General features: G+C 43.1%; 1 protein-coding gene and 1 long non-coding RNA gene across 2 annotated transcripts; one reads left to right on the forward strand and one right to left on the reverse strand.

Moving 5' to 3' along the window:
- Window positions 1-94: 94 nt before the first annotated feature.
- Arsk (arylsulfatase family member K) lies at window positions 95-26,255 on the forward strand. Its single transcript, XM_050122176.1, has 8 exons — window positions 95-329; window positions 3,094-3,223; window positions 5,685-5,844; window positions 13,881-14,163; window positions 15,593-15,764; window positions 17,356-17,580; window positions 23,073-23,297; window positions 25,608-26,255. The coding sequence occupies exons 1-8, from the start codon at window positions 204-206 to the stop codon at window positions 25,925-25,927; spliced, it is 1,641 nt and encodes a 546-aa protein (XP_049978133.1). The 5' UTR covers window positions 95-203; the 3' UTR covers window positions 25,928-26,255.
- On the reverse strand, window positions 14,182-22,427 carry LOC126488598 (uncharacterized). Its single transcript, XR_007588752.1, has 3 exons — window positions 18,903-22,427; window positions 14,961-15,532; window positions 14,182-14,920 (listed from the first exon to the last, which is right to left on the reverse strand). It is a non-coding gene; the product is annotated as an uncharacterized lncRNA (long non-coding RNA).
- Window positions 26,256-27,076: the final 821 nt, after the last annotated feature.

The following is a 27,076-nucleotide window of genomic DNA, read 5'->3' on the forward strand; positions in this document are numbered from 1 at the left end:
GAGATTTGATTAAAATGGTCTTTACACTGGTTAAGAGTGAGAGCGGGACTCCATGCTTGCGCATGCGCATGCTCTGAGCCTGATGGGAGTTGTAGTTTCGCGGTGCCCCCCACATTACTTCAGTTTACGGAATCCAAATCGTCGCAGGGCGGCAGTCCAGAGGAGACCAGCTCAGTGGCCGTGTCTGCCCACCCCTGCAGGCGATGCTGCCGCTGTGGGTGTGTGTGGTCGCGGCGTCTGCGCTCGCGGCGCCCGCCCCCGGAACCCAAGAGCAGAAGCTGCAAGTGGCCCAGAGGCCCAATGTGGTGCTCGTTGCCAGTGACTCCTTCGTAAGTAAAGGGAGGACGGCGAAAGGACGCCGCCCACAGCCTGCGGAGAGCCCTCAGGGAGAGCGGACCGTGGGGTTGAGAGGTCCCGCGCGTGCACACCTGCAAAGTAATAGTTAAAGGGCTCTGGCGACCCTTCTGCCTCAACCTCTCTAGAGAGACTACACCCGCGCGCCACAGGCGGAGATGTTCACGAATTTTTAGTAACAGACTAGGTCCACAAAGCATTTTTGCCATTATTAGTTAATGTATCCTGGTTTAAGTAAGTTATGAAGGGAAATGCATTGTGCATTTCCATAAAAGCTTATTTGTTTTCCAAAATGACGTGTTAGTCACCCACACTTGCAAAAATTAATATTTGGGTAAGAAATGAAGGAAATTTAATTTTCTAAACCAGCGGTTCTCAATCTATGGGTCGCAATCCTCTGGGATTCGAACCACTTTTTCACAAAGGTTGCCTAAGACCATCGGAAATATCAGATTAGGTTGCGGTTCGTAACAGTAGCAAAATTACGGTTATGAGGTAACAACAAAACAGTCTTATTCTTAGGTGTCACCACAACATGAGGAACTGTATTAAAGAGTTTCAGCGTTAGGAAGATTGTTTGACATTTAATAATTGTGTTACCAGTGATTTAAATATTAGTTGTTATAGTTTAATCTACTTTTGCCAGAAAGTGGAGCTGCACGCCTTTAATCCCAGTACTTGAGAGGCAAAGGCAGGCGGATCTCTGTGAGTTCCAAGGAGAGCCTGGTCTACAGAGTAAGTTTCAGGACAGCCAGGACTGTTGTCTCAAAAAGACAAAAAAAAAAAAAAAAAAGTACTTTCTTGAAAAAGAAGGATGATAAAACATAATTCTTTTCGATTTCAAAGCTTATGACAAAGCTACAATAATCACAATAATATGTTACAGGCAGAAAGATAAATATTCAGAGCAATAGAATCGATTTAAGAGTCTAGAAATAAATTCTGATAAACAAATAATGCTGAAATTAAATATCCATATATTTAATTTCAAATTAAATTAAAAGAACAAAATTGAGCCCTGTCTTCCACCATATGTAAAAATTAACTTAAAATAAGTTTATGAATTAAAGACTTCGTCATGAAAATGGAAGTATAAATTTTCATAATGTTGGATTAGGCAACTTAAAAGGAGCCAAAGATTTGAAAAAATATTTCCCCATAGAATATACACAGGTGGCCAATAAGCACATACGACGTTTATTAGCATTGATAATCATTCGGGAACTGTAGGTCAAACCATAGTGAGACTCTAGGTAGATCAAACCATCTCATTCCCATAAGGATAGTGAGAATCAAGAAGGCATGAAAGTATTAGGGGATTATTTGAGAAGATACAGGGAGTCCAAGGAGGAGGAGGAGGTAAATATGTTCAAAGTATGAAACCGTTGTGTTATTTTGTACAGTTAACATATAAGAAGTTCTTCCATATTCTAATTACACACACCCGCGCACACACACGGTAGACAATGACCACAGTTTGTGAGACTATGGAGGAATTGGAAACCTAGTACACTGCTGTGGAGAATGCTTTGTAAAGTGGTAAAGCCACCTTGGAAAGCATTTGACAAACTAGAGTTACTATGCAATCCAGCAATTCTATTCCTATGAGTTTGTGTCCAAGAGAAATGAAAACAGAGTTAACACAAATACTTCTATGACTATTCATAGCAATATTATGCTAGAAGCCTTGAGTCGTGGTTGTGTTTGTCCCAGCAATAGGATACACTAGAACAATGCGTGACATCTAAACTTTTCCTTTGGTTCTCCTTGGTCCGGAATGATGCCATGGCTCAGAAGCAGCAATTGGAAAGTGTTAGAACCAGAGACACAGTTGCGATGTAGCTCATTTGGTAAGGTCCTCACCTAGCATGAGATCAACCAGCAGCATCACAGAAGGAGGGCATGGTAACGTCTGCCTCTGACCCCAACACCCAGGAGGCAGAGACTGGGCATCATCCAAGTTAATTTACTAGTGTTCTTTTACCTCTGCCAGTGGGCTGTGGGTGTCCTGGGAATGGGCCTCTATTCTGTCTCACCATTGTATCCTCAGATGTTACAAGATGCCTGACACATAAACACACAGGTATTTAAAGTTTATTAAAATAATTTTTAAATTACTTTTTCATTCTTCAAAAGAACTTTCCAAGAAGCACTTTAACATATGCAAATATATTTGAGCATAAAACTATCTCCAGTCTTATTTAGGTACTAGATTCTTAAAGCATAGCTCAGTGCTTGCTTTCTATTCTTCTTGAGATTTCATGCAAACATAGTATCCTGCTTCTTTCCTCTTCTCCGTCTTCTCCTTCTCCTTCTCCTCCTCCTCCTTCTTGCATTTTAGCATTTCATGGTCTTTTCTTAATTTAACAACCCGAATTTTCTAGCTTCCTATCTTTGGTTTTTGTATCCCAATATTGGTTTAAGTATGAGTAACAGCTCAATGAAGCAGCTTCATAAAGTAGCACATTTTCGTGTGCAAGCGCAGATAGAAATGAAAAGAACATTGCTGCCACCACCTCTCCTGTTCAAGGAGAGAGACTGACTGTAGGAAGATGAGAGACTAGGTTGGGAACGGGGTGGCTCAGAGGGCAAAATGGAGCGATACACTATACTGATGGTCTAAGTTTGCTGTCTGCACAATAAAAGTTAAAGTGGAAGGGTAAGAATGGACATCTAAAATTGTCCTCTGCTTTCTCTGTGTACATGATGATCAACAGTGGTTGGATTTCTTTATTTCAGGATGGAAGACTAACATTTCAACCCAGAAGTCGGGTAGTAAAACTTCCCTCTATCGACTTGATGAAAGCTCATGGCACCACCTTCCTGAATGCCTACACTAATTCTCCCATCTGCTGTCCATCTCGTGCAGGTATGACAATGCTAATGGAACGGGCTGAGCCCTAAAACGACATCTACGTGTGAAATATCATACGCAAACCTATTTTAAAACCTATTGTAAAGTCGCTTCTGGTACCTAATAAAAAATACCTCAGGGTAACTGCTGTGTGTTCTATGGTGTCAATGTTCGGGTCATTCGAACTTCTAATTTTTCTGAAGAATTTCTTTGATTTAGAATTGAATTTGAATTTCTTGTTTCTCGGAAGAAAAGCTTTTTCTTGCATGGGATGCTGTCTAGTTCCTGTGTTGCTGTTTCATTTCTTCCTTTGGCTGTCAAGCAGATATCAAGAGAGTTCTGTGTCTAGGATGTCTTTCCACAAGGCTTTGGGGAGAGTCAGCAGCTCTCTGGATGCTCATGTGTATCTTAAGTTTCCCAGTGATTGCAGACTTTATACCTCGTTGCTTTCTCTGCTGTCAACGTTCACGTCCGTCACGAGTCTCCGTGCTCACCTGACTGTAATGATTTAGCAGACAGCCGTGGTTTGGATGGCGAGCAGGTGACCATAAGCCATGAGTTTAGAAAGTGAAAATTTGTTCTTAAGACTCTTGTCTGAACGTTGCTCTCCTTACCATCTTTCTGTGCGGCCTGTGGTCATCTGCCATGGAACCTCTGAGATGAGAGTCTCTGTGATTTCAGTTGTCACCGTGGTCACTTTATTTCCAGCACTATGAACCGTCTGGTCTCCCACAGTTAAAGGAAACCTATATTATCCTAATTGATATTTCAATGATGAAAGATAAGATACATCGTATTTTACATGTTTGCTAACTTGTCTTCTGTGTTGACTAGAAGGAGCCCACGATGGGTAAGCTGATTCTAAACCTCTTGGGCCCTGTGCAGGAAGCAGCCCAGGGTCTCAGCTACACAGTGCAAATGTGGTTGTCAACGGATGACAAAGTATGAGAAATTGGCTCGTAGATTCTGAAGGTCTCACAAAGGGGTGTTTCATAGTGATAAAAGTGATTAGTGTACATGCTATGTTTGGTGATATTCTAAATATCGTCTAATATTTTGTATATAATCCTCATACTTCCATGAGCATGGTTACTGTCATTAGCCCAGTTTGCAGAAGAAAACTAAACCGAAGAGGTCGAATAACTTGAGAGTACATACCAGACTATTGTTATTGTGACTCAACCCCACCTCTCAGTAAGCGTGTTGTTATATCAGAAAAGAAAGGAGGGCCTTGGAAGATGGCACTTGATAAAGTGCTTACCCACAGGCGAGAGACCTGAGTTTGAATACCCAACACCTGTGTATCTAAAAAATATTGAACTGCGTGCGGCAGTGCATGCCTGTAATGCTAACACTGGGAGACAGAGTAAGAGAGATTCCTGAAGCTTGCTGACTAGCCAAGCAAGCCAAACGGCAAGCTCCTGATTCAGTGAGAGCAACCCTACCTCAAAAACAGTTTAGGGAGATACCCTTGACATGCACACGCAAAGGAAAGAAAGTACCTCCAACCTACTGTGCGTGCACCAGAAATGGGAACAGGAAACCTGTGTTTGCACACAGAAATGAGAACAGGAAGCCTACTGTGTATGCACCCGGAAATAAGAACCGGAAACCTACTGTGTGTGCACCTGGAAATGAGAACCGGAAACCTACTGTGTGTGCACCCAGAAATGAGAATAGGAAACATACTGTGTGTGCACGCAGAAATAAGAACAGGAAACCTACTGTGTGTGCACGCAGCAATGAGAAAAAGAAACCTACTGTGTGTACATGCAGAAATGAGAACAGGAGGGGCTGGAGAGATGGCTCAGTGGTTAAAAGTACCACCTGCTCTTCCAAGGGTCCTGAGTTCAATTCCCAGCAACCACATGGTGGCTCACAACCATCTGTATTGAGATCTGGTGCCCTCTTCTGGCCTGCAGACAGAGCACTGAGAATACTGTATACATAATAAATAAATCTTTAAAAAAAGAGAGAGAGAAAGAAATGAAAACAGGAAACTTACTGTGTGTGCACCCAGAAATGAGAAAAGAAAAGGAGGTGTTTACTAAAGTTTGAGAAAATGAGGACACACAGCATCTCTTTTTCTTTTTTTTCTTAGAAAAACCTAGTGAAAAGATAATGAATAGGAAGGTCCTTGAAAGGGAAGGGAAACAATGTCTATAATTGTCAGTACTCTAACTTATAGTTTAAAAAAACTAGAAAGCTTTTCTGACTGAAAAACACTAATGATGTGCAAGCTTTATATTTAATTCCAGCCATGAATACAACAAATACCTTAATCAACTTAACCTCCAGGCCTTGGTGAATAGAAATCCTTGTAGGGCTTGCCCTCCGATAAAATGGGTACCAGTGAGAAATGCCCGGGACCTGCTGAAACTGATGGCGTTTCTTATTCCTGATCACAGACTGAAACAGCCAGTAATGATTAAGCTTTAACTTTCATCCGCTCCTTTCATTTCTCTTTTCCCCTCAGCGATGTGGAGTGGCCTCTTCACTCACTTAACAGAATCTTGGAATAATTTTAAGGGTCTTGATCCAAATTATACAACGTGGATGGATGTCATGGAGAAGCATGGCTATCAGACTCAGAAGTTTGGAAAACTAGACTATACTTCGGGACATCATTCCGTTAGGTAAGATGAAAGCCAACACTGCCCCCTGCTGCACACTCATGGACTCTGCATGCTTACTTTACCACAGGGCTGAGAGTAATTCCCTTACTCCCTCCAGTATGCCAATTTGGCTAAAGCTTAACTTCGTTTAATCTTCTTAAAATATTAAACTGTTAACATTCTGATGGGTTTTTGTCTAAAACATTAATATCTATGGTTAATGGATTTAGATATTTGTGAAATAGCTTAGCCTCTGAATTATTTTGTGAGTTTCCGTTATATATCTTTTTCATTTTACAGTCTTTGTAACAGTAGCCTATTTACCTTTGAGGGTTCTCTAGAACTTGAAACTATTGTAACTTTCCTCTCATTTTCATAAACCTTCAAATGGCAGGCAGCTAGCTTAGCTAGGGCTTTGGCTACAGGGTAGACAAGGCGCTCAGCATGCACAGGGCCCTGGGTTCTACCCACACCACCACAAAAACAAACAAGCAACTGCGCACTGTGGTAAAGAGTAATGGCCTAGTTTTGAATTCTAGTTTCTCTACTGTAGTCTGAATTCTAGTAATTTTGAACATGCCTACTCTCTGAACTCCGCTAATGTGATGATTAAACTGGACAAGAAGGACAGGGAAGTGCTAACGTGTAGACCTGAAATTTACCTTAACAATATTTGCCCACCCATATGGTTGGCCCTGGCTGGTGTCTGGAAACTCAGGTTTCAAGGGTGTTTTCCATTTTTCTGTAACTCTAGGCGTGTGCTGGGGTGCTTGTGTGGTGCAATTTATGTTAATCAGCTTTCTTCAGAGACAGGTTTTTGGTATGGTGTGTCTGAGTCACCAGGGTTCTGCACATGCATGGACTAGAGGCAGCGCGTCCCCCACCGTCACAGTTCCACCCTGGGAGATTCGGGGGTGCCCTGAGCTCTCTGCACAGAAGCTTGTGCCTGTGCTTCTTCACCCCTGCTTCTCTTTGTGTTCTTTGCTTTGTGCACTTTAATGTAAAAACATATCCAGAGTCCTAAAGTTCCGCCTACAAACCTGGGTGTGGTCTTCAGTTCCCTAACACTGGGGACTCACAACAAAAACAGAAGACTAGGCAGCACCTTGTGCCTAGAAAGTGATGGTTGAGAGTGACAATATTAATAGTGGCGAGCCATGGCAAGTGAAAGAATTGAAAACTAAATGTCATAAGGTGACAAAATGAAAAGTGTTCCACCCAAACTTCATGGGACTTCAGAATGTTATCTTATCTGGAAATAGATCCAAACTGCAGTTATAACTAGTTAAAGGTCTCAAGATGACACTCTGTACTTAGGATCAACTCTTATTGGAAGAAGGGAAAGGCAGGGATGCACGGAGAGGACAGTTGAGGGCAGAAGCAGAGACTGGAGTGATAGCAACAAGTCAGATGTGACAGAATCGCCGGAGTCTCCTTCAACCAGAAGACACGGCACAGTCTGGCAGAGAGTCTTCAGCAGGAGTGTGGCTCTGAAGGCTCACTTCAGACTTCCCGTCTCTAGAGGTGGGAAGTGCACACTCTGCTTTAAGTGATTCATTCTGTGGTAATTTACTAAGCAAGCCCTAAGGAGGCAGTGCAGTGAGTTTGTGGTTAAACCAATGCTAGAATACTCTGAGTATTATTTTGCTGTTATTTCTAATATTAAATTTCTCCCCTTCTCTGTTTAAACTCTAAAATATAGCCACACTCCTCCCTTCTGTCACCCATCACGGTGCTGTCCCTTCTGTGGGAGAGCATCCCCAGCTTGCTCACCGTCTGCCCCCTATGCTGATGCCCCTGCCTGATGCTCCTATCATTCCTCCCTGAGTTATCAGTGGCCTCCAGCAGGACTCAACAGTGATCTATAAATGTACACCTGATCAATCACATGACTGACCTGCTTTGAACCCATGAGTTATTCTTCCTTGATTTCATTAGAATCCCACACCTAGCGTGGTTTATATGACCCCGCCTGCCGACATTCTGGATTCATGCCATGTGCTAATGCATGTCCTTAATGTGCTTTCACAGGGACTTTTGTCCAAGGTGCCGGGCCTTCTGGGTAAAATCTCCCCCTGTATTCTGCTTTGCCTTAAGAATTTAGCAGAGGGGGCTGGAGAGATGGCTCAGAGGTTAAGAGCACTGATTGTTCTTCCAGAGATCCTGAGTTCAATTCCCAGCAATGACATGGTGGCTCACAACCATCTGGCCTGCATGCATACATGCAAACAGAACACTGTATATGTAATAAATAAATTTTAAAAAAAGAATTTAGCAGAAAGGAGGGCAGACAACATGCAGTGTGAGGAGTGATGTTATCCTGCTTACCATCCTTCTCACCTTGGGAAGATTCCTTAATTTCCCTTAAGTTTGGGGACTCCTATTTGTAAATTGGAATCTGTTCACTTATTGAACAGCTGAGTCTTGTCTGGTTAACATTGAAGATACTGTAACAGGAATAAATGAAACTGTCTGTGGCAGTTCCTGGTACAGAATAAACATCTGTTCTGTGGGAAGGATTGGAGTGATGTGGATCCAGTCAACAAGCCTTACAACTCCTGCCTTTCTGAAGTGGTTTACATTTCCCATTATTTCGTGGAATTTCACAAATTTCTCCTGAAAATATTTCCCTTTATTTTTATAGAGAAAATGTACTTGTGGTGGTTTGAGTGAGAGCTGCCCCCACAGGATCATATATTTAAATACTTGACCCCCAGTTGGTAGAACGACAAGGAAAGGGTGGGAGGTGTGACCTGATTAGAGGAGGTGTGTCACTAGGGGTGAGTTTTGAGCTTTCAGAAGCTCATACAATTCCCAGTCAGTTCTCTCTGCCTCATGCCTGTGGGTTGACACGGCACCATGCCTGCTGTTGTAATGCTCCCTGCCATGACTGTCATAACCCCCAAAACTGTAAGTCCAAAGAAATGCCTTTTGATAAGTTGCCTTGGTCGTAGTTTCTCATCACAGCAGTCAAAAAGTAAGTAGGACAGAAACTGGAGTCAGGGAGTGTGCTGCTGCAGAGACAGGTCTGATCATGCTGCCTGTGCAGGGGATGTGGAAGACCTAAGGGCTTTGGATTAGGAAAGCCATTGAATGCTATAAAATGGGGATTAATGGGACATCCTCATAGGAGCCTGGAAGACAGTGTTACAGAGAGCAGTGTGGACTTATGGAGGCCCAGCTCAAGGTTTCGGAGGGGAACAATATTAGACACTGCCATTCTTATATTTTAGCAAAAAATATGGCTGCTTCCTGACATTGTCTCCAAATTTGCTTGAGTCTAAACTGAAAAACATTGGTCCAGGACATTTCAAGACAACATGATGTTGACTCTGTGGTGGTATTGCTTGTTATGCAGGTCTGTGTAAAAAGAGAATGAGCAGGGCAAAGGGAAACCCGAAATGCACAGCTAGAGGACTGACAGAGCAGGAGGAGATTCCATGTTAGGGCTGAAGCCGATGGAGTCAAAGTTGCATGATGGCAGTGGTTCAGGCGAGGTCCTTCCCAGCTAACCCTGCAATTTGTGGAAGGTTTTTATTCCTCCTAAAAAGCAGCTACCAAGGGAAACTTAGGCAAATATAATTCAGGGAAGGGCCGAGTTCCATCCCAAGTGAGCACACAGACCTGGCAGCATGGGGCCACATGCTTCCGGCATTAGAGTCCTGAAGGGTACAGGAGTGAAGGATCATGGGATCTTCCTCGGCCTGTGATTAAGGAAACTCAGGGGAGTCCCCTGCGTGGAGGCCCTGAGAGGTAGGCCTCTGGGCGAAGCTGTACAGTGAAGCCTGGATGGTGTTGGAGACACCAGAACCATGGGGGGTCTGCAGAGACCTGCATACAGGGAGTGGGACCAGACTAACAGAAGTGTGTTGTAGTCAGCAAAGCTGCGCATGTTAAGCCATCGAAGCCACTTGACTTCAGTGTAGGAGTCTAGAGTTTGCCTGATAAGTTCTGGTCTTGCTTGGGTCAAATATTCCCTCAGTATGCCTCCATTCCTCTCTTTTGGAATGCTAATATATATTCTGTGCTATTATATATGACAAGTATGTAAGCTGGTTGTATTCACTGTTAACATGGCCATGAGTCTTGAAAGACCCTACAGACCCCCTCCTCAAAACCCACAGCTAGCATGCTCCCGGGAGAATGTCCTGTTTGCTTGAAAGAGTCTCAGGATCAGCAGCTAGCCTGCTCTCATGAGAACATCCCATTTGCTTAGGAAAGCAGGATGTCTACGAGATAGGATGCCTGCAAAACAGGATATCTATAAAGATAGGACATCTACAAAGCAGAATGGCTGCAAAACAGGATACCTATAAGATAAGAACCGGATATCTATTGCCAGACATCCATGCTGGGAGAGGAAAAACCATTCATGCCCCCCCCCCATTCCAACCAACCGATAACCACACTTCTGCATCTGTAAACTTGCTTTTGCTGCCCTCTTTCCTATAAAAAGACCTCCTCCCAGTTGGCAGGCGCACAAGTCCTCCGAAAGACTTTGCCGCCCGCCTGCAGGTACCTGTGTTTACCCAATAAACCTCTTGCTATTTGCATCCGTGTTGTCTCGGCCTGTTCCTTGGCTTCGGGGAGGTCTCCTCCCGAGGGAAGGTCCTCTTCGAGGGTCTTTCAGTCTAAGAAGAGACTCTGGACTTTGACCTTTTAAACAGTGTTGAGATTGTGACAGATTATAAGGACTTTTTAAAGTTGGACTAAATGAATTTTGCGCTATGATATGACCACAAGTCTTTGGGAGTCGGGGAGTAGAATGTAGTAATTTGAATGAGAATAGCCCCCATAGGTTCATATGTTGGTCCCTTTTGGTGGAACTGTTCGGAAAAGATTAAGAGGTGTGGCCTTGGAGAAGGTGTGTCACTGAAGGTGGACTTTGAGTTAGCTCTCTCTGCCTCCTGCTTATGAAATAAGAAGTAATATCTCAGTTCCTGCTCCAGCATGATGCCTGTCTGCCTGCTCCCATGATACCTGCCATGGCGGTCCTTGCCCCCTAAAATTATAAACCCTAAATAAATGCTTTCTTTTATAAGTTACCGTGGTCATGGTATTTTATCACAGCAATGGAAAAGTAACTAGGAAATTTTCTTATTTATGGTGTGCCATGAAATGTTTCTATAAAATGTATACATTGTATAATACACAAATCATGGTTTGTCTCTATATTAGTTACTTGTCTCCTTGTTGGCATAAAATACCTGACAAAAGCTACGTGGGGAAGAAAGGGTGGGATTTGGCTCACAGTTCAAAGGGACTGTTCATGCTATCAGGGAGGTCAGGACAAGAAGTGCTCATAACCCCGAATCTTGAGTCAGCCAGCAGAGAGGGCTGGAAGCTGCTGCTTGCTCACTTCCTTCTCTTACAAGACCTCAGCCAAGGAAGGTGCTGCCTATCGGGAGAGGGAGGAGTTGCAGGATCTGCCCTTTTCTGATTGACCAACTCTAGCCTGCCCAGTCCTTGCAGGCTGGAGGGCTCAGGAGCTGGCCAGGATGAAGGCAGCAGTCCAGCCTCATTAGGAAACAGGCAAATGGTAAACCAGAAGTGCAGAGCTAGGGGGAGGGGGGATTGGCTGTGACAAGGCCAGTGGAGGTAAGTGGGAGCAGCCCTGCAGGTCGGGGGGGGGGGGGCCAGCTCCAAGCCCACACTCTCCTAGGGTATCCTGCCTCACCAAGGCTTGGTTGGTGCTGTTTGCACCTCTGCCTGGTGCCTTCTCACTGCCCACATTAAGTGATTCTTCACACCTCAGTTAACCTAATCTAGACGTTTTCGCTCAGAGGTACCCTGAGGTTAGTCTCCTTGGTGATTCCTTTGCTGTCAGAGCTGACCATCACCGTATCCTCATACATCCCTTCTCAGGGCAAAAACTCTCAGAGTCCTTAATATTCTGAAGTGCTTAATAAATATCTGCCTACCCCACCACGTAATAGGAAAGCAGGATGGCTTTCTGCTTAGGACGTTGTTAGAATTGTTGAATTAGGAGCGGCAGGGCTGCGTCCCCGGCACCCGGCCGCCCACATGGCTAGCTTATGCCCGAAATAATTACACAGAAACTGTATTCTTTTAAACACTGCCTGGCCCGTTATCTGTAGCCTCTTATTGGCTAGCTCTTACATATTAATCTAACCCATTTCTAATATTCTGTGTAGCCCAAGAGGTGGCTTACCAAGGAGGATCTTATCCTTCATCTGTCTGGAGTGGGAGAACCATGGCGACTGCCTGACTCAGCTTCTTTCTCCCAGCATTCTCTCTGTTTACTCCACCCACCTATGTTCTAACCAATAAAATGGGCCAAGGCAGTTTCTTTATTATAATTCCATCCATCATAGAATGTTGATCCCGCAGTGTGTGTTTCTCCACTTATGCCATGCCACACTCCCCTCAGCCTGTGAGAGCCACAAGTCTAGACCCAGCTTCCAGATCTACTTTTTCAAGAAGTGAGACCATGCCCTACTTGTCTTCTGTGCCTGGCTGATTTCACTTAACACAGTGCCAAGTTCCAGCTGTGTTAGCACACATGGCAGAATGTCATTTTTCTGCGGCTGATCACTCCTCCAGTGTATGTATAGCACATTTTCTCTATGCTCTCTGGTGGATGAATGCTTTAGATTGTTTTAGGGGGGTTATATTGTTTTTTGATTGTTTTGCTTTTGCTTTTTGTTTGCATGTTTTTCAAGATAGGGTTTCCCTGGATAGCCCTGGCTGTCCTGGAACTCTCTGTAGAACAGGCTGGCCTCAAACATAGAGACCTACCTACCTACCTCTTGCCTTCCAAGTCCTGGAATTAAAGGCATGCACCACTGTGCCTGGCAGTCTGGTGAATTTTTTGAGAGTCTGTTTAATTTCTTCTTTTAAAAGTTCTGTGTGTATGTGGCAGGGGAGGAGAAAGAGGGGACGCTTGCATGCTCACATGCCGTGGTGCGTGTTGAGGTCAGAGGACCACTTTCTAGAATCCGTTCTCTTCTTCCGTCATGTAGGTTCTGGAGAATGAACTTAGGTCTTCAAGTTTGGGTGGCAAGTGCTTTTATCTACTGAGCCACCTCACCTTCCCCAAACTGTTCCTTGGTTGACCTGATTTGCCCCCACCTTAAGGACACCCTGATTTACTCTGCGTCTTTCCAGTTGTTGCCTGTCTGTTGGCTCTTTCTCACTGCAGTTACTGTGAATAATACTGCCTTTCTTTTAGCACCTCTTTCTCATAGGAAGCTAGAAATGTTAAAATTAAAAATTAGGCATATAAAGAATATGAGAATTTTCAGACTTTTTATAATTTCCTAGTAAGGTTAAAATAAATAGTTGAGGGTGTATGGGTAAACCAGCATTCCTACCAGCAACTGGAGTAGCATAGGCATTCTTAGCAGAGAAAGCAATGGAAAAGAAAATTACTAGGAATATGAAATACTTTAACTAATGTCTTACTTAGGGTTGTTATTGCTGTGCTAAATCACCATGACTAAAGCAGCTTGGGGAGGAAAGGGTTATTTGACTTACACTTCCACATCAAGTTCATCACTGGAGGAAGTCAGGACAGGAACTCACGCAGGGCAGGGACCTGGAGGCAGGCGCTGACACAGAAGCCATGGAGGGGTGCTGCTTAAAGGCTTGCTCCCCATGACTTTCTCAGGGCTATGTGCCAGGGCTGGCACCACCCACAAGGGGCTTGCCCCCACCCATCAATCACTAATTTAAAAAATGCCTTACAGCTGGATCTTATGGAAGCAGTTTCTCAATTGAGGCTCCCTCCTTTCAGATAACACCAGTTTATGTCAAATTGACATAAGACCAGCCAGCACAACTAAATATCTTTCTGTAAGAAAAATTACTAGTCTATGCAGTCTGTCATAACCTTAGCACAAATGAATATTCAATTATTGTCCATGGTTTTTAAAGCTGTGATATTTAACTTTTTAACTGAGATGTGTTGTGATACAGTTATCTAAACACTTAAGGAAATCTTAACACTGTTTCCCTGTTTCTTTCCAGCATTTGTAGAGCCAGTTTCTAAGGCGGCGTGAATGTTTTCTGAACTGCTCATGTTCTTATACCCTCAGTAACCGTGTGGAAGCGTGGACAAGGGACGTTGCATTCTTGCTCAGACAAGAAGGCAGGCCTGTGGTTAATCTTATCCCAGACAAGAACAGAAGGAGAGTGAAGGCAGGGGACTGGCAGAATACAGACAGAGCCGTCGACTGGCTGAGGCAGGAAGCCATTAACTCCACCAAGCCATTTGTGCTTTACCTGGGACTGAATCTGCCCCACCCTTACCCTTCACCTTCTTCAGGGGAAAACTTCGGCTCTTCTACTTTTCAAACGTCTCTGTATTGGCTTGAAAAGGTAAGTATCCTGTGTGTGTCAAAAGTAGACATTCGTGTCACACGCAGAGCCCCTGATGCCAGCTTAGGTTTACTTTTATTATTTTTATGGAAAAATTGGAAACTTACACTTTTTCCTTTTTTGTTTGTTTTTTGTTTGTTTGTTTTGAAACAGGGTTTTGCTGTGTAATAGCTCTGGCTGCCCTGGAACTAGCTCTGTAGAACAGACTGGCCTTGAATTTACAGAGATCCCCCTGCCTGCCTCTACCTCCCGAGTGCTGGGGTTAAAGGTCTGTGCCACCACTGCCCGGTGGGAATTTATACTTTTAAACTAAAACAGTAATGAGTTTGTTTAAAAGATAGTATTTTGAAAATAAAATATTAGTGCTTGTTACCTGTATAGAGTTGCATATGGTATGTTTATAAGAAGGAAATGGAAGACATTATCTCTGCAGTGTGGGCAGGCCTTATATCCCTAGTTCAGAATGCTAAAAATAATCACCCAAAAGGAGACTGAAAAAACATCTTAATTGTCAAAGGAAGAGTTTATCATTTTTTCTAAAAATTTTAAAAACATCTGTCAAAATATTTAAAATTTTGCCGTGAGTTGTCACTAGAGAGAGAAAATGTATTATTTAGTACATTGTGCTGAATACACAGAGATGTCTGGTATCAATGTTGTAAAGAGCATACTAGGTACATTGTGAGCCTTGCCCGCCTCCCCTGTGCAGCTCCTGACCTGCAGTGTGGGCCACCGCCTCCCCTGTGCAGCTCCTGACCTGCAGTGTGGGCCACCACCTCCTCTGTGCAGCTCCTGACCTGCAGTGTGGGCCACCACCTCCTCTGTGCAGCTCTCTATAACAAGCATATTCCCTTGGCTTTGCAAATTGTCATATTTCTTTCTCTATTTAGGTCAACTTCCTAACTTTTACTTTTTGGCTTCCAATATAGAGTTCCTTTGGTGTGAACTATATTTTTACCAGTTTCTCAATGTAAATCTCAATCCTTTTCTTCAGACTGGTCATCCTGATTGTGAATCTGAATCCTTTGAGATGGCGCACATTAGCATTCCAAGAGCATCCCTTTCTTCTGTTATCTCATATATGTGTGGTTTGGATCCACTTCAGCACTGGCACGCTTTGTTTCTTTACTGAACGCTCATCTTCCTGAGTTTCCTTTCATTTTCCCCTTTTGTGAAGTGTCTCATGGATTTATCACTGGAAGACAAATTCACTCTATGACTTTTCAAAGAAAGCTCATCAAATCTGAAACACTCCTGCTCCTGATCATGGAAATAGGTTTGTTTACTCAGCCCATTCCTACTTGGAGAATTGAGTGCTTCATTTCCATTCTCTTCCATCCTTCTGTGTATGAAACATTGTGAAGTTGGCCTGTGGGAAGAAACAGTATTATACCTTTGCTGGTGTAAAGAATTTTCTTCTCCTTTTCAGGTAGCTTATGATGCCATCAAAATCCCAAAGTGGTCAGCTTTGTCGGAAATGCACCCTGTGGACTATTACTCTTCCTATACCAAAAACTGCACGGGGAAGTTTACCAGGAAGGAAATTAAGAACATTAGAGCGTTTTATTACGCTATGTGTGCGGAGACAGACGCCATGCTAGGTGGGTGGCGTAATTAGTAAGCAACATTGTGACTGTCGGTTGGGGCTTGCAGGAGCATCCTCAGAGATCTCTTAAAGCGGTTGTTTAAATCCCTCAGACGTAGAACCTTGGAGATACTGACTCATAAAAATACACTAACAATAGAGGAAAAGAGCCCTTTCTGTTTTAATTATTCATAAGTTCTCAGATTTGTTCATACATAAAAAAGTCATAGAAAGCTGTTTTCTGCTTAAAACAAAACACTGTTGGTCTTGGCTGTACTTGGCTGAACGTGACAGGTGTGTGAGAGACAGCTTAGCTTCCAGGAGATAAAAAGTTCCGCTTTCCAAACACTGATGTAGAAGAATCAGTTTGGTTTTTGCAAACACCTTTGGACTCTCAGGAGAGTGGACATCGGGAGTTAAATCGACAGAGACACAAAGGAGTTAAGAGTAGAAAAATCTCTTTAACTTTTCTCCCAACAGATGTAATTTGTCACGTATGCTCATGACGTACATGACATAGCACTAGTTATCAAGCAACATTTTTATGTAAAGATAGAAAAAGACACTTTCTGATAAAAATAATTGTAGGTGAAATTATTTCTATGCAATCACTCATATCTAAATTAAAATGAGAAAAGTCCAATATGAATCTTGTGAATACTGGGAATGTCAGTCTTAGGGGAGGGGCAGATGGTAGGTTAAGGTATTGTGAAGACAACTTAGCACTCATGTTTGCTTTACAGTATCATTTTAGATATCTTCAAATGTGTTCTGGGGGAGAAACGGGAGTGGGGGAACTGCGGCCAGGATCTACTATATGAGAGAAGAATAAAATAAAATAAAATAAAATAAAATAAAAATGTCTTCCAGAGTGCTTCAGAGTACTTGCTGCTCTTTCAGAGGGCATGGGTCAATCTATTGTCCAAAAATGTTCTGCTTCTTAGCATCAAGTCATGGTAAACAGAGGTCCATGTGCCTTCCCTGTACTCTGACTGGACCTTCAAATGCACGCATTTAATATAGACCTTCGCTCCCCAAATTCAAGACCTAGGAAAATAAAGATATTTTCTCCTTTCTCTGCACTATGCTTTATTGTGATTCCCATAATTCTAGTGAGGAGCAACTTTCGAGTCAGAGACAAGGTCTCTCGGAACATCTCTGCTCAGTTTTTCCCAAGTCCCACTATATGCCCATGGCTCCTCCTCCTTTAAGGTGGGATATCCACAACTAAGCCAGCTTTAAGAGCATACCATGGCAGTTGTGCAAGGGGCTAGGAGAAGGGATACCTGGGAATTTAGGGTTGCCCCTCACCCCTCTTCTTGTGCGGAGTCATGTCCAGAGTGACATCCGGACTTGTCTGTCTGTCCCCATTTGAGGCACTGAGAGGAAGAAGCCGCTCTGGTCTCAGTGTTCCCTGACAGAAGCTAAAGAGGTGGTCTGGCAGATACTGAGTGTCAGCTGAGGAGAAAGCATGTGAGGCCATGAGGTTCTACCTAGGTGGTAAGAAGTATTGCAACAAGCTCTGAGTACGCTCGTTTGAACTTAGTGTGGCAAACTACAGCGCGAACTAAAGCTAATCCAAAGAACTTTCTTGATTTCTATGGTAGGTGAAATTATTTTGGCTCTCCGCAAGTTAGATCTTCTTCAGAATACCATTGTTATATACACTTCAGACCATGGCGAGATGGCCATGGAACACCGCCAGTTCTATAAAATGAGTATGTATGAAGCGAGCACCCATGTTCCTCTTCTGATCATGGGACCAGGAATTACGACCAACCTACAAGTACCAAATGTGGTTTCTCTTGTGGATATTTACCCTACCATGCTTGGTAAGTACTGTGTTTATGGAAATACGTGTTTGTGAAGCTGGAGAGAAACAAGTGAAGTACTCAGAATCCCACTAACTTGAGCAACTCTCTCGTTCTGAGTCAGATTCATACTCTGAGAAACAAGGACAATGTTCCCAGTTCTAATGGCCCTCACTCTCTTTAGTCATTTTCTCTTCAAAAGATTCACAGTCTGGATATGACTATAAAATAAGACACATCAGATTTTGGGATGTATACCTTTATCTTTTTACTTATATACAACTTTCTTCCACCACCTCCCTAGGATATAAGTATTTCTACTACTGAATCTTCTCTCCACTTTTTACAGGGCCCATCAGTCACTTTTCTATCACTGAGACAAAGCACCATGGCAAAGGCTACTATTAAAAGAATTTAATTGACTTATGTTTTCAGAGATTAAGAGTCTATGATGGGGAACGAAAGCATAGCATGGTGGCAGGAACAGCTCACACCTTGCATCATGATCCGTACGTTGAGGCAGAGAAAGAGCACCAGGAATCACATGAGTCTTTTGAAACCTCAAAGCCTGCCTCAAGTGACACACCTCCGCCAACAAAGCCACACTTCCTAATCCTTCCCAAACAGTCCCACCAACTGGGAAGGCTCCACCATGTATTCAAATATGTGAGCCCATACAGGACGTTCTTTCTCTGTCTAATAGTGTGAACATATGTCCCCTCAAACACATTTCCTAGCTGTACACTGTTTACTTTATGTCCTGCTTCTTACTGTCTGTAGAGATACCCAAAGGTCCGGCCAGAGTAGTAACATTTGGACTGCTGTTTCTATTGAAGGTCATAGACTAAGGAAAATTGTCTAAAACTATTGTGTTTTAATTTAGCAGAGTAAATTTGTTTCATCTTGCAACTTGTACATCCAGTGAAGTCAGGGCAGGAACTCATGATGGGAACCTGTAAACAAGAAGTTTACTGGAAGGCACCTCATGTTTTATTCCATTTGCCTTTTGATTTTATTTATTTATTTATATTTTATGTGTGAGTGCTCTGCATGTAGACCTTCATGCCAGTAGAGGGAATCAGATCCTATTACAGATGGTTGTGAGCCACCATGTGGTTGCTAGGAACTGAACTCAAACCCTCTGGAAGAGCAGTCAGCGCTGTTAACTGCTGAGCCATCTCTCCAGTCCCCAGAAGTGTCATTTAAGTTCATCACTGTTTAAATACTACAGTTCTGTTCCGTGGCATTATGTTTTACAAAAATCACCATGTTGTTGATTGTACATGTTGGTGAAAGATAACTTATTTCTCTACTTTGGAGATGGTAAAATGTGAAATACCTACCTTAAAAAAATCAAAGCAGTACAGGTTCTTATTTTCTTCCTTTATTTGCCTGGATGTTAATTTAAATCAGAGCTGTCTCCTTTGTCATTGTGTGCTTGAACATCTTTCTAGCTTTGGAATTTCGGTCTCTGGTTGCTCATTCGTTACTTGGTTTCCCTTTGTTGCAGAGCAATGACCACGTGTAGCTAGGCCTTGGCCTCTTTCCCACTCGATGCCTTTGTCTTAAAGTAGAATAAGGTAGAAAAGAGTAGTTATTAGATACTGACTTATTGTTTCTTTAGTGGTTCACTTAAAACACTGCTAGTACAGCCTCTTTACCCAGCATGACTCCGCTCACTACCAGGAAGAGAACGACCTGGAGAAGGAGCTGCTACATGGAGATAACATGGGGTACATGCCAGTTCACAGCCGGTCGTTTCTGTAAAATCTCGGTTGCTTGTCTGCCCCACCTTGTGGTTTTACAGTATAAAATGAGAATACAAGCTAGGTTGGACACGGGATTGAGGCCTTTCAGGAGCTGTCCTGGCTCTGGTCCACCGGTGGCCCCTCCTTTCTTGCAGCGTATAGGTGTTAGAGTGCTTAGTCCAGAGCACTCTCCTTCAGGTCAGCTTGAAATGCTCCCTCTTTGTGCCTCCTTCTCTCATGTGTTAGTCCCAGCTATAGTCTCCCCCTCTCCTTTCCCCAGATCCTTTCCTCCTCCTCCTTTCTCTTTATAGAAGGATAGGCCTCCCAGCTATATCCAAACATAGCATATAAAGTTACCACAAAACTAGGCCTATCCCATCATATTAAGGCTGGATGGGGCAACCCCGTAGGAAGAAGAGTCCCAAAAGTAGACAAAAGAGTCAGAGAAAGCTCCCATTCACACTGTTAGTAGTACCACAGGAACCCCAAGCATCACAACCATAACATATAGCAGAGGACCTAGGTCAAACCCATACAGGCTCCTTGATTGTAAGTTCAGTGTTTGTGAGCCCCTATGAACCCTGATTAGCTGATTCTTTAAGCCATTTTCTCATGGTATTTTGATCCTTCTGCATCCTACAATCCTTTCTGGCCCTGCTCTGCAAGATTCCCAGAGCTCTGCCCGGGTCTGTTGTGGGTCTCTGCATCTGCTCCCGTCAGCTGCTGAAAGAATCCTCTCTGAAGACGATTGTGCTAGACACCCGGCTGGCTACATAAGACAACTAGTTCAGGTTCGGTATCCTCCATTCCTTGGAGCCTTTGTCAGGCTCACCCTTGAAGCATCATTCATAAAAACTCAGAGAGAGTTATTGGGGTTCAACCTGAAGGTTGAAAAGCAAAACAGCCAACCACTGGCTCTTACCTCTACCTCAGTCTGAAATGGTGATCCTGCCTCCAGGAATCGCAGAATGAGACTGTGAGCTGTCTCCTCCTGTTTTATAATCCTCTCTCATTCTGTAATTAAAGATGTGCACCATCACCCGGTTTCTATCGCAAACTAGTATAGCTACTGGGATTAAAGGTGTGTGTTAACATTACCTGGTCTGTAAGACTGACTAGTGGGGCTGTTTTAATCTCTGATGTTCAGGCAAGCATTATTTATTAAAATACAAATGAAATGCCACTACACACCCCCGTGGATTCCTAGGAGTTTTCATTGCTTTAGGTTTCTACCTCACCCCAGAAATGCCCCCCAATTCCACTTGTCTCTCCCAGTACTTTCCCCCTCCTCTACCCCTCACTTCTAATCCTTCTTGTTCCCATTCATACTTATCCCCAGTACACCTAAGAAATTTATTCTCTTTCCCCGTCCCAGGGGTCTATGGATTGTAACATGGTTATCCTGTACTTCATAGCTAATATCCATTTATTATTGAGTACATATCATGTTTGTCTTCCTAGGTCTGATGATTTTTTATAGTCCCATCCATTTGCCTTCAAATTTATGAAGTCATTGTTTTTAAAAGCTGAGCAGTACTCCATTGTATAACTGTACCAAATTTTCTTTAAGTATTCTTCAGTTAAGGGACATCTCAGATGTTTACAGTTTCTGGCTATTAAGAATAAAGTTGCTATGAACATAACTGAGCAACTCTCCATGTGGTATGGTGACTCGTCCTTTGGTTGTATGCCCAGTACTGGTATAGCTGGGTCTTGAGGGGATCAATTCCTAATTTTCTGAGAAACTGCCATATTGATTTCCAAAGTGACTGAACAAGTTTGCAGTCCCACCAGGAATGGCAGAGTGTTCCCCTTGCTCCACATCATTGAGCAGATTGAGCTGTTGCTTGTGTTTTTGATCCTAGCCATTCTCATGGATGGAATCTCAGAGTCATTTTGATTTGTATTTCCCTGATGAGTAAGGATGGTGTATATTTCTTTAATAACATTCTTTGGCCATTTGAGATTCTTCTGTTGAGAATTCTCTGTTTAGATCTGCACCCCATTTTTAATTGAATTACCTGGTTTTTTGATGTCTAGTTTCTTGAGTTCATTATGTATTTTGGAGACCAGTCATTTGTTAGATGTGGGGTTGGTGAAGATCTTTTCCCATTATGTAGGCTGCTGTTTTGTCTTATTTACACTGTCCTTTGCCTTACAGAAGTTTCTCAGTTTCAAGAGGTCCTATTTGTTAATTGTCAATCTTAGTGCCTATGCTACTAGAATTCTGTTCAGAAAGTTGTCTCCTATGCCAATGCATTCAAGGCTAGTCCCAACTTTTTCTTCTGTCAGATTCAGTTTATCTGGCTTTATGTTGAGGTCTTTGATCCACCTGGACTTGAGTTTTGTGCAGGGAGACAGCTATGGATCTATTTGCATTCTTCTACATATCAACATCCAGTACCAGCTACCATTTGCTGAAGACGCTTTCTTTCTTTTTTCTCTATTGTGTATTTCCAGCTTCCTTATTAAAAATCAGTTGCCCACAGGTATGTGGATTTATTTCTGGGCCCTCATTTCAATTCCACTGATGAATACCTCTGTTTTATGCCAATACCGCCCAGTGTTTTACCAACACTGTCCTTAAGATCAGTGTTTGGCATGCATCCCTTTTGTGAGTGACTGATTTCATGTGCTCTTATTCTGAGTATTTGACAGGTGAAACAATCATTAAGTCACTCCAGAGCACAGGATGGACCGTGCCAGAGCACAGGATGGACCGTGCACCACTTTTGAGTTCATAAGGCACAGCAACAATAAATTTACCTACAATACATTACCTGCTTTTGTTTAATTCTGTAATCATTTTTAACTACTAGCCCCTCTTTGCGTAGGCCTTATTACTGTCCCATGAGCTAAGGGTGTCAGGCACTGTTCTCAAATTTAAGTGAGTCAGCTAGTTTTCACGAAAAATGAACATTTGAGATAGAAGTACTCTTATTATACCTCTCTTAGAAATGAGGAAACAGCCGGGCAGTGGTGGCGCACGCCTTTAATCCCAGCACTTGGGAGGCAGAGGCAGGCGGATCTCTGTGAGTTCGAGACCAGCCTGGTCAACAAGAGCTAGTTCCAGGACAGGCTCCAAAACCACAGAGAAACCCTGTCTCAAAAAAAAACAAAAAAAGAAAGAAAGAAAGAAAGAAAGAAAGAAAGAAAGAAAGAAAGAAAGAAAGAAAGAAAGAAAGAAAGGAGGAAACATGGGGCTGGAGAGATGACTCAGTGGTTAAGAGCACTGGCTGCTGAGCCGGGCGGTGGTGGCGCACGCCTTTAACCCCAGCACTCGGGAGGCAGAGGCAGGCGGATCGAGGCCAGCCTGGTCTACAAAGGGAGTTCCAGGACAGGCTCCAGAGCTACAGAGAAACCCTGTCTGGAAGAAAAAAAAAAAAAAAGAGCACTGGCTGCTTTTCCAGAGGATCCAAGTTCAATTCCCAGCACCCACATGACAGCTCGCATTGCTGTCTATTACTTCAATTCCAGTGATCCAACATTCTCACAAAGAGAAATATACAGGGGAAACACCAATGCATATAGAAATAAAAATAAATAAATAAAATATTTTTAAAAGAGAGATGAGGAACAGTCAGGGAACTTACTAAATCACTCAAGGTAACATGGTCTGCACGTGAGCTCTTCAGTCTAGGCAGTTAGGTTACAAAATCTGCATATGATCTGTAGTCTGCAACCTTTAGTGATGGGACAATAGGAATGATGTTTCAAGATAATTCCAATGAATTAGTAAAAATGCATTTTACTTTTGTTCCGAAGATATTGCTGGGATTGCTGTGCCGGAGACCCTCAGTGGGTACTCTTTGTTGACACTGTCATCAGAGGCATCTGCAAATGAGCAGACATTCAAAATGCACCGTCCGCCCTGGATCCTAAGTGAATTCCATGGATGCAATGCAAATGCCTCCACCTACATGCTGCGAACCGGCCAGTGGAAGTATATAGCCTACTCTGACGGTGCCTCCGTGCAGCCGCAGCTCTTCGGTAAGCTTCTGGATCCAGTTTAAGTAGAATGAGGTGTTCTACACCACATGCTCAAGGGAATGGATAATTGTTGTTAAAACAAATGAATACCTATTGCTTGTCATACTGGGACAGGCTACAATAGGTCATCTCAGTCTCATGGTTTGGAGTGAGTGTTTAGGTCTAGTCTCTGTTATCTGTGACTGCTGATGGTGAAGACCATTTGTGATATGAGTTACCAGTGTTCACTAATGGAGCTCTTAAACTGAATTTTTTATTTAGAGTTCTTCTCCTGTTTTATCTTTATTTATTATTATTTTTATTATCATTCTCATTATTATTTGTTTTTTGATACAGGGTTTCTCTGTAACAGCCCAGGCTGGCCTCGCACTTAAAAATCCACCTGCCTCTGCCTCTTAAATGCTGAGATTAAAGGCATGCGCCACCACCGCCCGGCTAGAGTTTTTCTTATCTTTTATCCCCACGTTGTACATAGAATAGGTATGAAGGCCACTATTAATACTTATTACTTCCAAAATTTCCCTCCTAATTACAAATATTAGAATTATTGACAGAAATCATTCTTTTGGGGCCAGAGGACTAACTTCCTTAAGTTTATGAACATGTATTCATGGATTCCAACAGAGAAACTGAGGTACCTTCATAGACACTGTGAAATGAAATCTGCAGAATTCCTACATCAGGCCCAGCAAACCTAACCAAGTCAGAGCAGAGTTCCTCAAGCCCAGTGCCATGCAGTCCAGCAGTCCTTCACAGCAGCTAATCAGAAGGGCACACTTAGCAGCTCCCTATGATGAAGCACCCCTGCTCAGCTGTGGGACAATGGTCTGAACCCCACCAGTTGTATTTTAAATAAACACTGATTGGCCAGTAGCCAGGCAGGAAGTAGAGGCAGGGCAACGAGAATTCTGGGAAGAGGAAAAATTCAGCCTGCAGTAGTGTCCCAGACACAGAACAAGCAAAATGTGACTGCCACACTGAAAAAGGTACCAAGCCAAGTGGCTAACACAGACAAGAATTATGGGTTAATATAAGTTATAAGAGTTGATAAGAAGCCTGAGATACTAGACCAATGAGTGTATAATTAATGTAGATTTCTGTGTGCTTATTTGGGACTAAACGGCTGTGGGACTGGGTGGGACAGAAACATCAGCCAACAGCGCTCTGACCATGATGGAAAGTGACGACAATCTGCTGTCTGTTCCTGGTTTCCATTCTATTGTCCTTTCTCAGCTCACAAAACCCTCCTTCCTCTCCTCTCCCTCCTCCCCCTCAGTTCATCAGAGCACTTTGTCTATTTAAGTAAATAAGTCCACTTAATGAATTACTAAAGAAAATTCATTTACATCTTTACAGTTGTTGAAATTTTTGGCTTTCAACATATTCTGCAAAAGGTGAATGTGCCTGAAGGATCAGTAGGTACACTGACCATGACAGAACTCTCTAGCGTTTATTCATGGACTGTTCTTTCCTCTAGAGATGCCATCTTTAGTCAGCTGGCAGACTTACGTGTGCCTTTTGACATCTCCTGGCTAGTGTACCCAAACGGGCCCACAGAAACATTCCCTGCACACAGTTTTCCTTACTCTCTGAAGTCCATGCCCATAAGTCATTGCCTTGTTTGTTTTCCGGTAGAATTGGTATCCTGAGTCGTCACATCCTCTGTCTTCCCATCCCCTGTAAAAAGAATGCATGTGGGTCTGAAGCCCTTGTCAGTATTCCTCACTGGTCCTTACTGAGAAGAGTTCTTATTTTCATGGCTGCTTGCTCAATTGAACTGGTTAGTGAAATTTTCAGAAACCCTAGTAATAAGATGCTTGAAAAAGGATGTAGTGAGAAGTGAATGTGGTTATTTGTACGAGAGATTGTTCTGGCTGGGAAGTGTGAGATGGCTGTAAGTGGGCTCTTGTGAACCGCCTATGTGTCAAGTCAAGGAAAGGAAAAGTTCATTCTAAGCCAGCTTGCTAATTATGAGGATGTGGCTGTTTCTGACATCAAAGAACACATAAGAAAAAATGGGATGGTAGATGGTGACAGGAAGATATTGGTTCACTCATTACACAAGGGCTTCGCTGTGAGTGTATATCTGTAGCCATTCCTTGCTTCGTGGTCATGGGTCTGAATGACTGAGTCATTATGGGTTGTGGTGTCAGGAGAGCGTGGTTGAGTATGAGGTCACTGTGTGACCAGTGAACGCGCACTGCCCATCTTCCACGGAGAACGGAAAATGGATGAATCCTAATGCCATATCTGTCACAGTGATAGTCTCCAAAACAGTTCAGCACATAACTTTCACTTCTTGTCTTTCAGATCTTTCCTCAGACCCAGATGAACTAACGAATATCGCTACAGAATTTTCAGAAATTACTTATTCTTTGGACCAGAAGCTTCGTTCTATTATAAACTACCCTAAAGTGTCTGCTTCTGTCCATCAGTACAATAAGGAGCAGTTTCTCATGTGGAAACAAAGCACAGGACAGAATTACTCAGCTGTCATAGCCCACCTTAGGTGGCATCAGGATTGGCAGAAAGAACCAGGGAAGTATGAAGACGCAATCAACCAGTGGCTCACAGCCCACTCCTCTCCAGGAACTGCAGGCTATAAGAAAACTTTCCCAGGATACATATGAACTGAAACAGACTAGTAATTGCTAACTTTGCTTTCTGTTAAAATGTGTACTATATCTTAAGTGCCAGTGGTTACAGAACTACGTATTTTCAGAACTGCCTACTGCTAAGAACTCATTGTTGCAGGCCTATGATGGTCCAACAGCAGAAGAATTTAAAGGAGAGGAGCACGCATTCTTGTGTGGATAATATAGAATATGAAATATTAACAACTGTTGGTTATTACTTATGAATCATGATGTTTCATGACTTGCTTGTTTTTGATGCAACTCTTTGAATGTATTTGATGTGTTAGAACTATTAAATGGACTAGTCTCCTTTTGCCCCAGGTACCCTTGCTTAATTTTTTCCATGCAAATTTGCGCTATTTGCTAGTTATCAAAATGGAAAACCCCCTTTTTTTTTCTTTTATTGGGAGGGGTACAGTTTCTCAGTGTAGCCCTGGCTGTCCTGGAACTCACTCTGTAGATCTGCCTGCTGTTAAGTATTTTTCCTTAAACGACCAACTTCTCCCCAGACACAAATAATCTCGATCAGACCAGATTAAAAGGTGCTCATGTTTAATGGCTGCCAGCACTCCNGGGGGGGGGGGGGGGGGCGGTGGTGCCGTGGGGGGGGGGGGGGGGGGGCAAGGGCAGTTTAAATAGCCTATGGGAGTGACCTTGATCCTCCTGTTTGGCAGTCTTTCTTGATCTTCCCAGGGGAGAAAGCTTTGAAATGGAATTTTCCACCCCACATTCCAAAAATAGATGCCAGGGGGGAGGGGTGAAGCCCCCTAACTAAACAATCCAGACTCTGTATAAAGGGGGCCAGGAGCTAAGGTGATACTTTTAACACACCTGCCTCTGCATCCCAGGCGCAAGGATCAAAGGCTTGTGCCACCACTGCCCAGCTGCTTAGTAAATTCCTCATGCTGGCTTTGTTCGGGAGGGTCTGAGATCCTTTTAAAAGAAGACATTAAATCTGTAGCCTAATTTAGAGAGAATTAAGTCTTGGTGACAGTCATTCTGAAGAGCATAGTCTACTTACTTTTTCTCTTTTTTTACATGTTGGCATAGAGGCCAGCCTGGGCTACGTGAGACATTCTCTAAGAAAGAAAACTGCCGCCCATTCACAGGGACCCCTGAGTGCTTCCTCGTGTTGTGTTGTAA

This window comes from Alexandromys fortis, unplaced genomic scaffold (assembly GCF_014885135.2).
Source record: "Alexandromys fortis isolate MF-2015 unplaced genomic scaffold, M_Fortis_MF-2015_v1.1 scaffold_163, whole genome shotgun sequence".
NCBI lineage: Eukaryota > Metazoa > Chordata > Mammalia > Rodentia > Cricetidae > Alexandromys > Alexandromys fortis.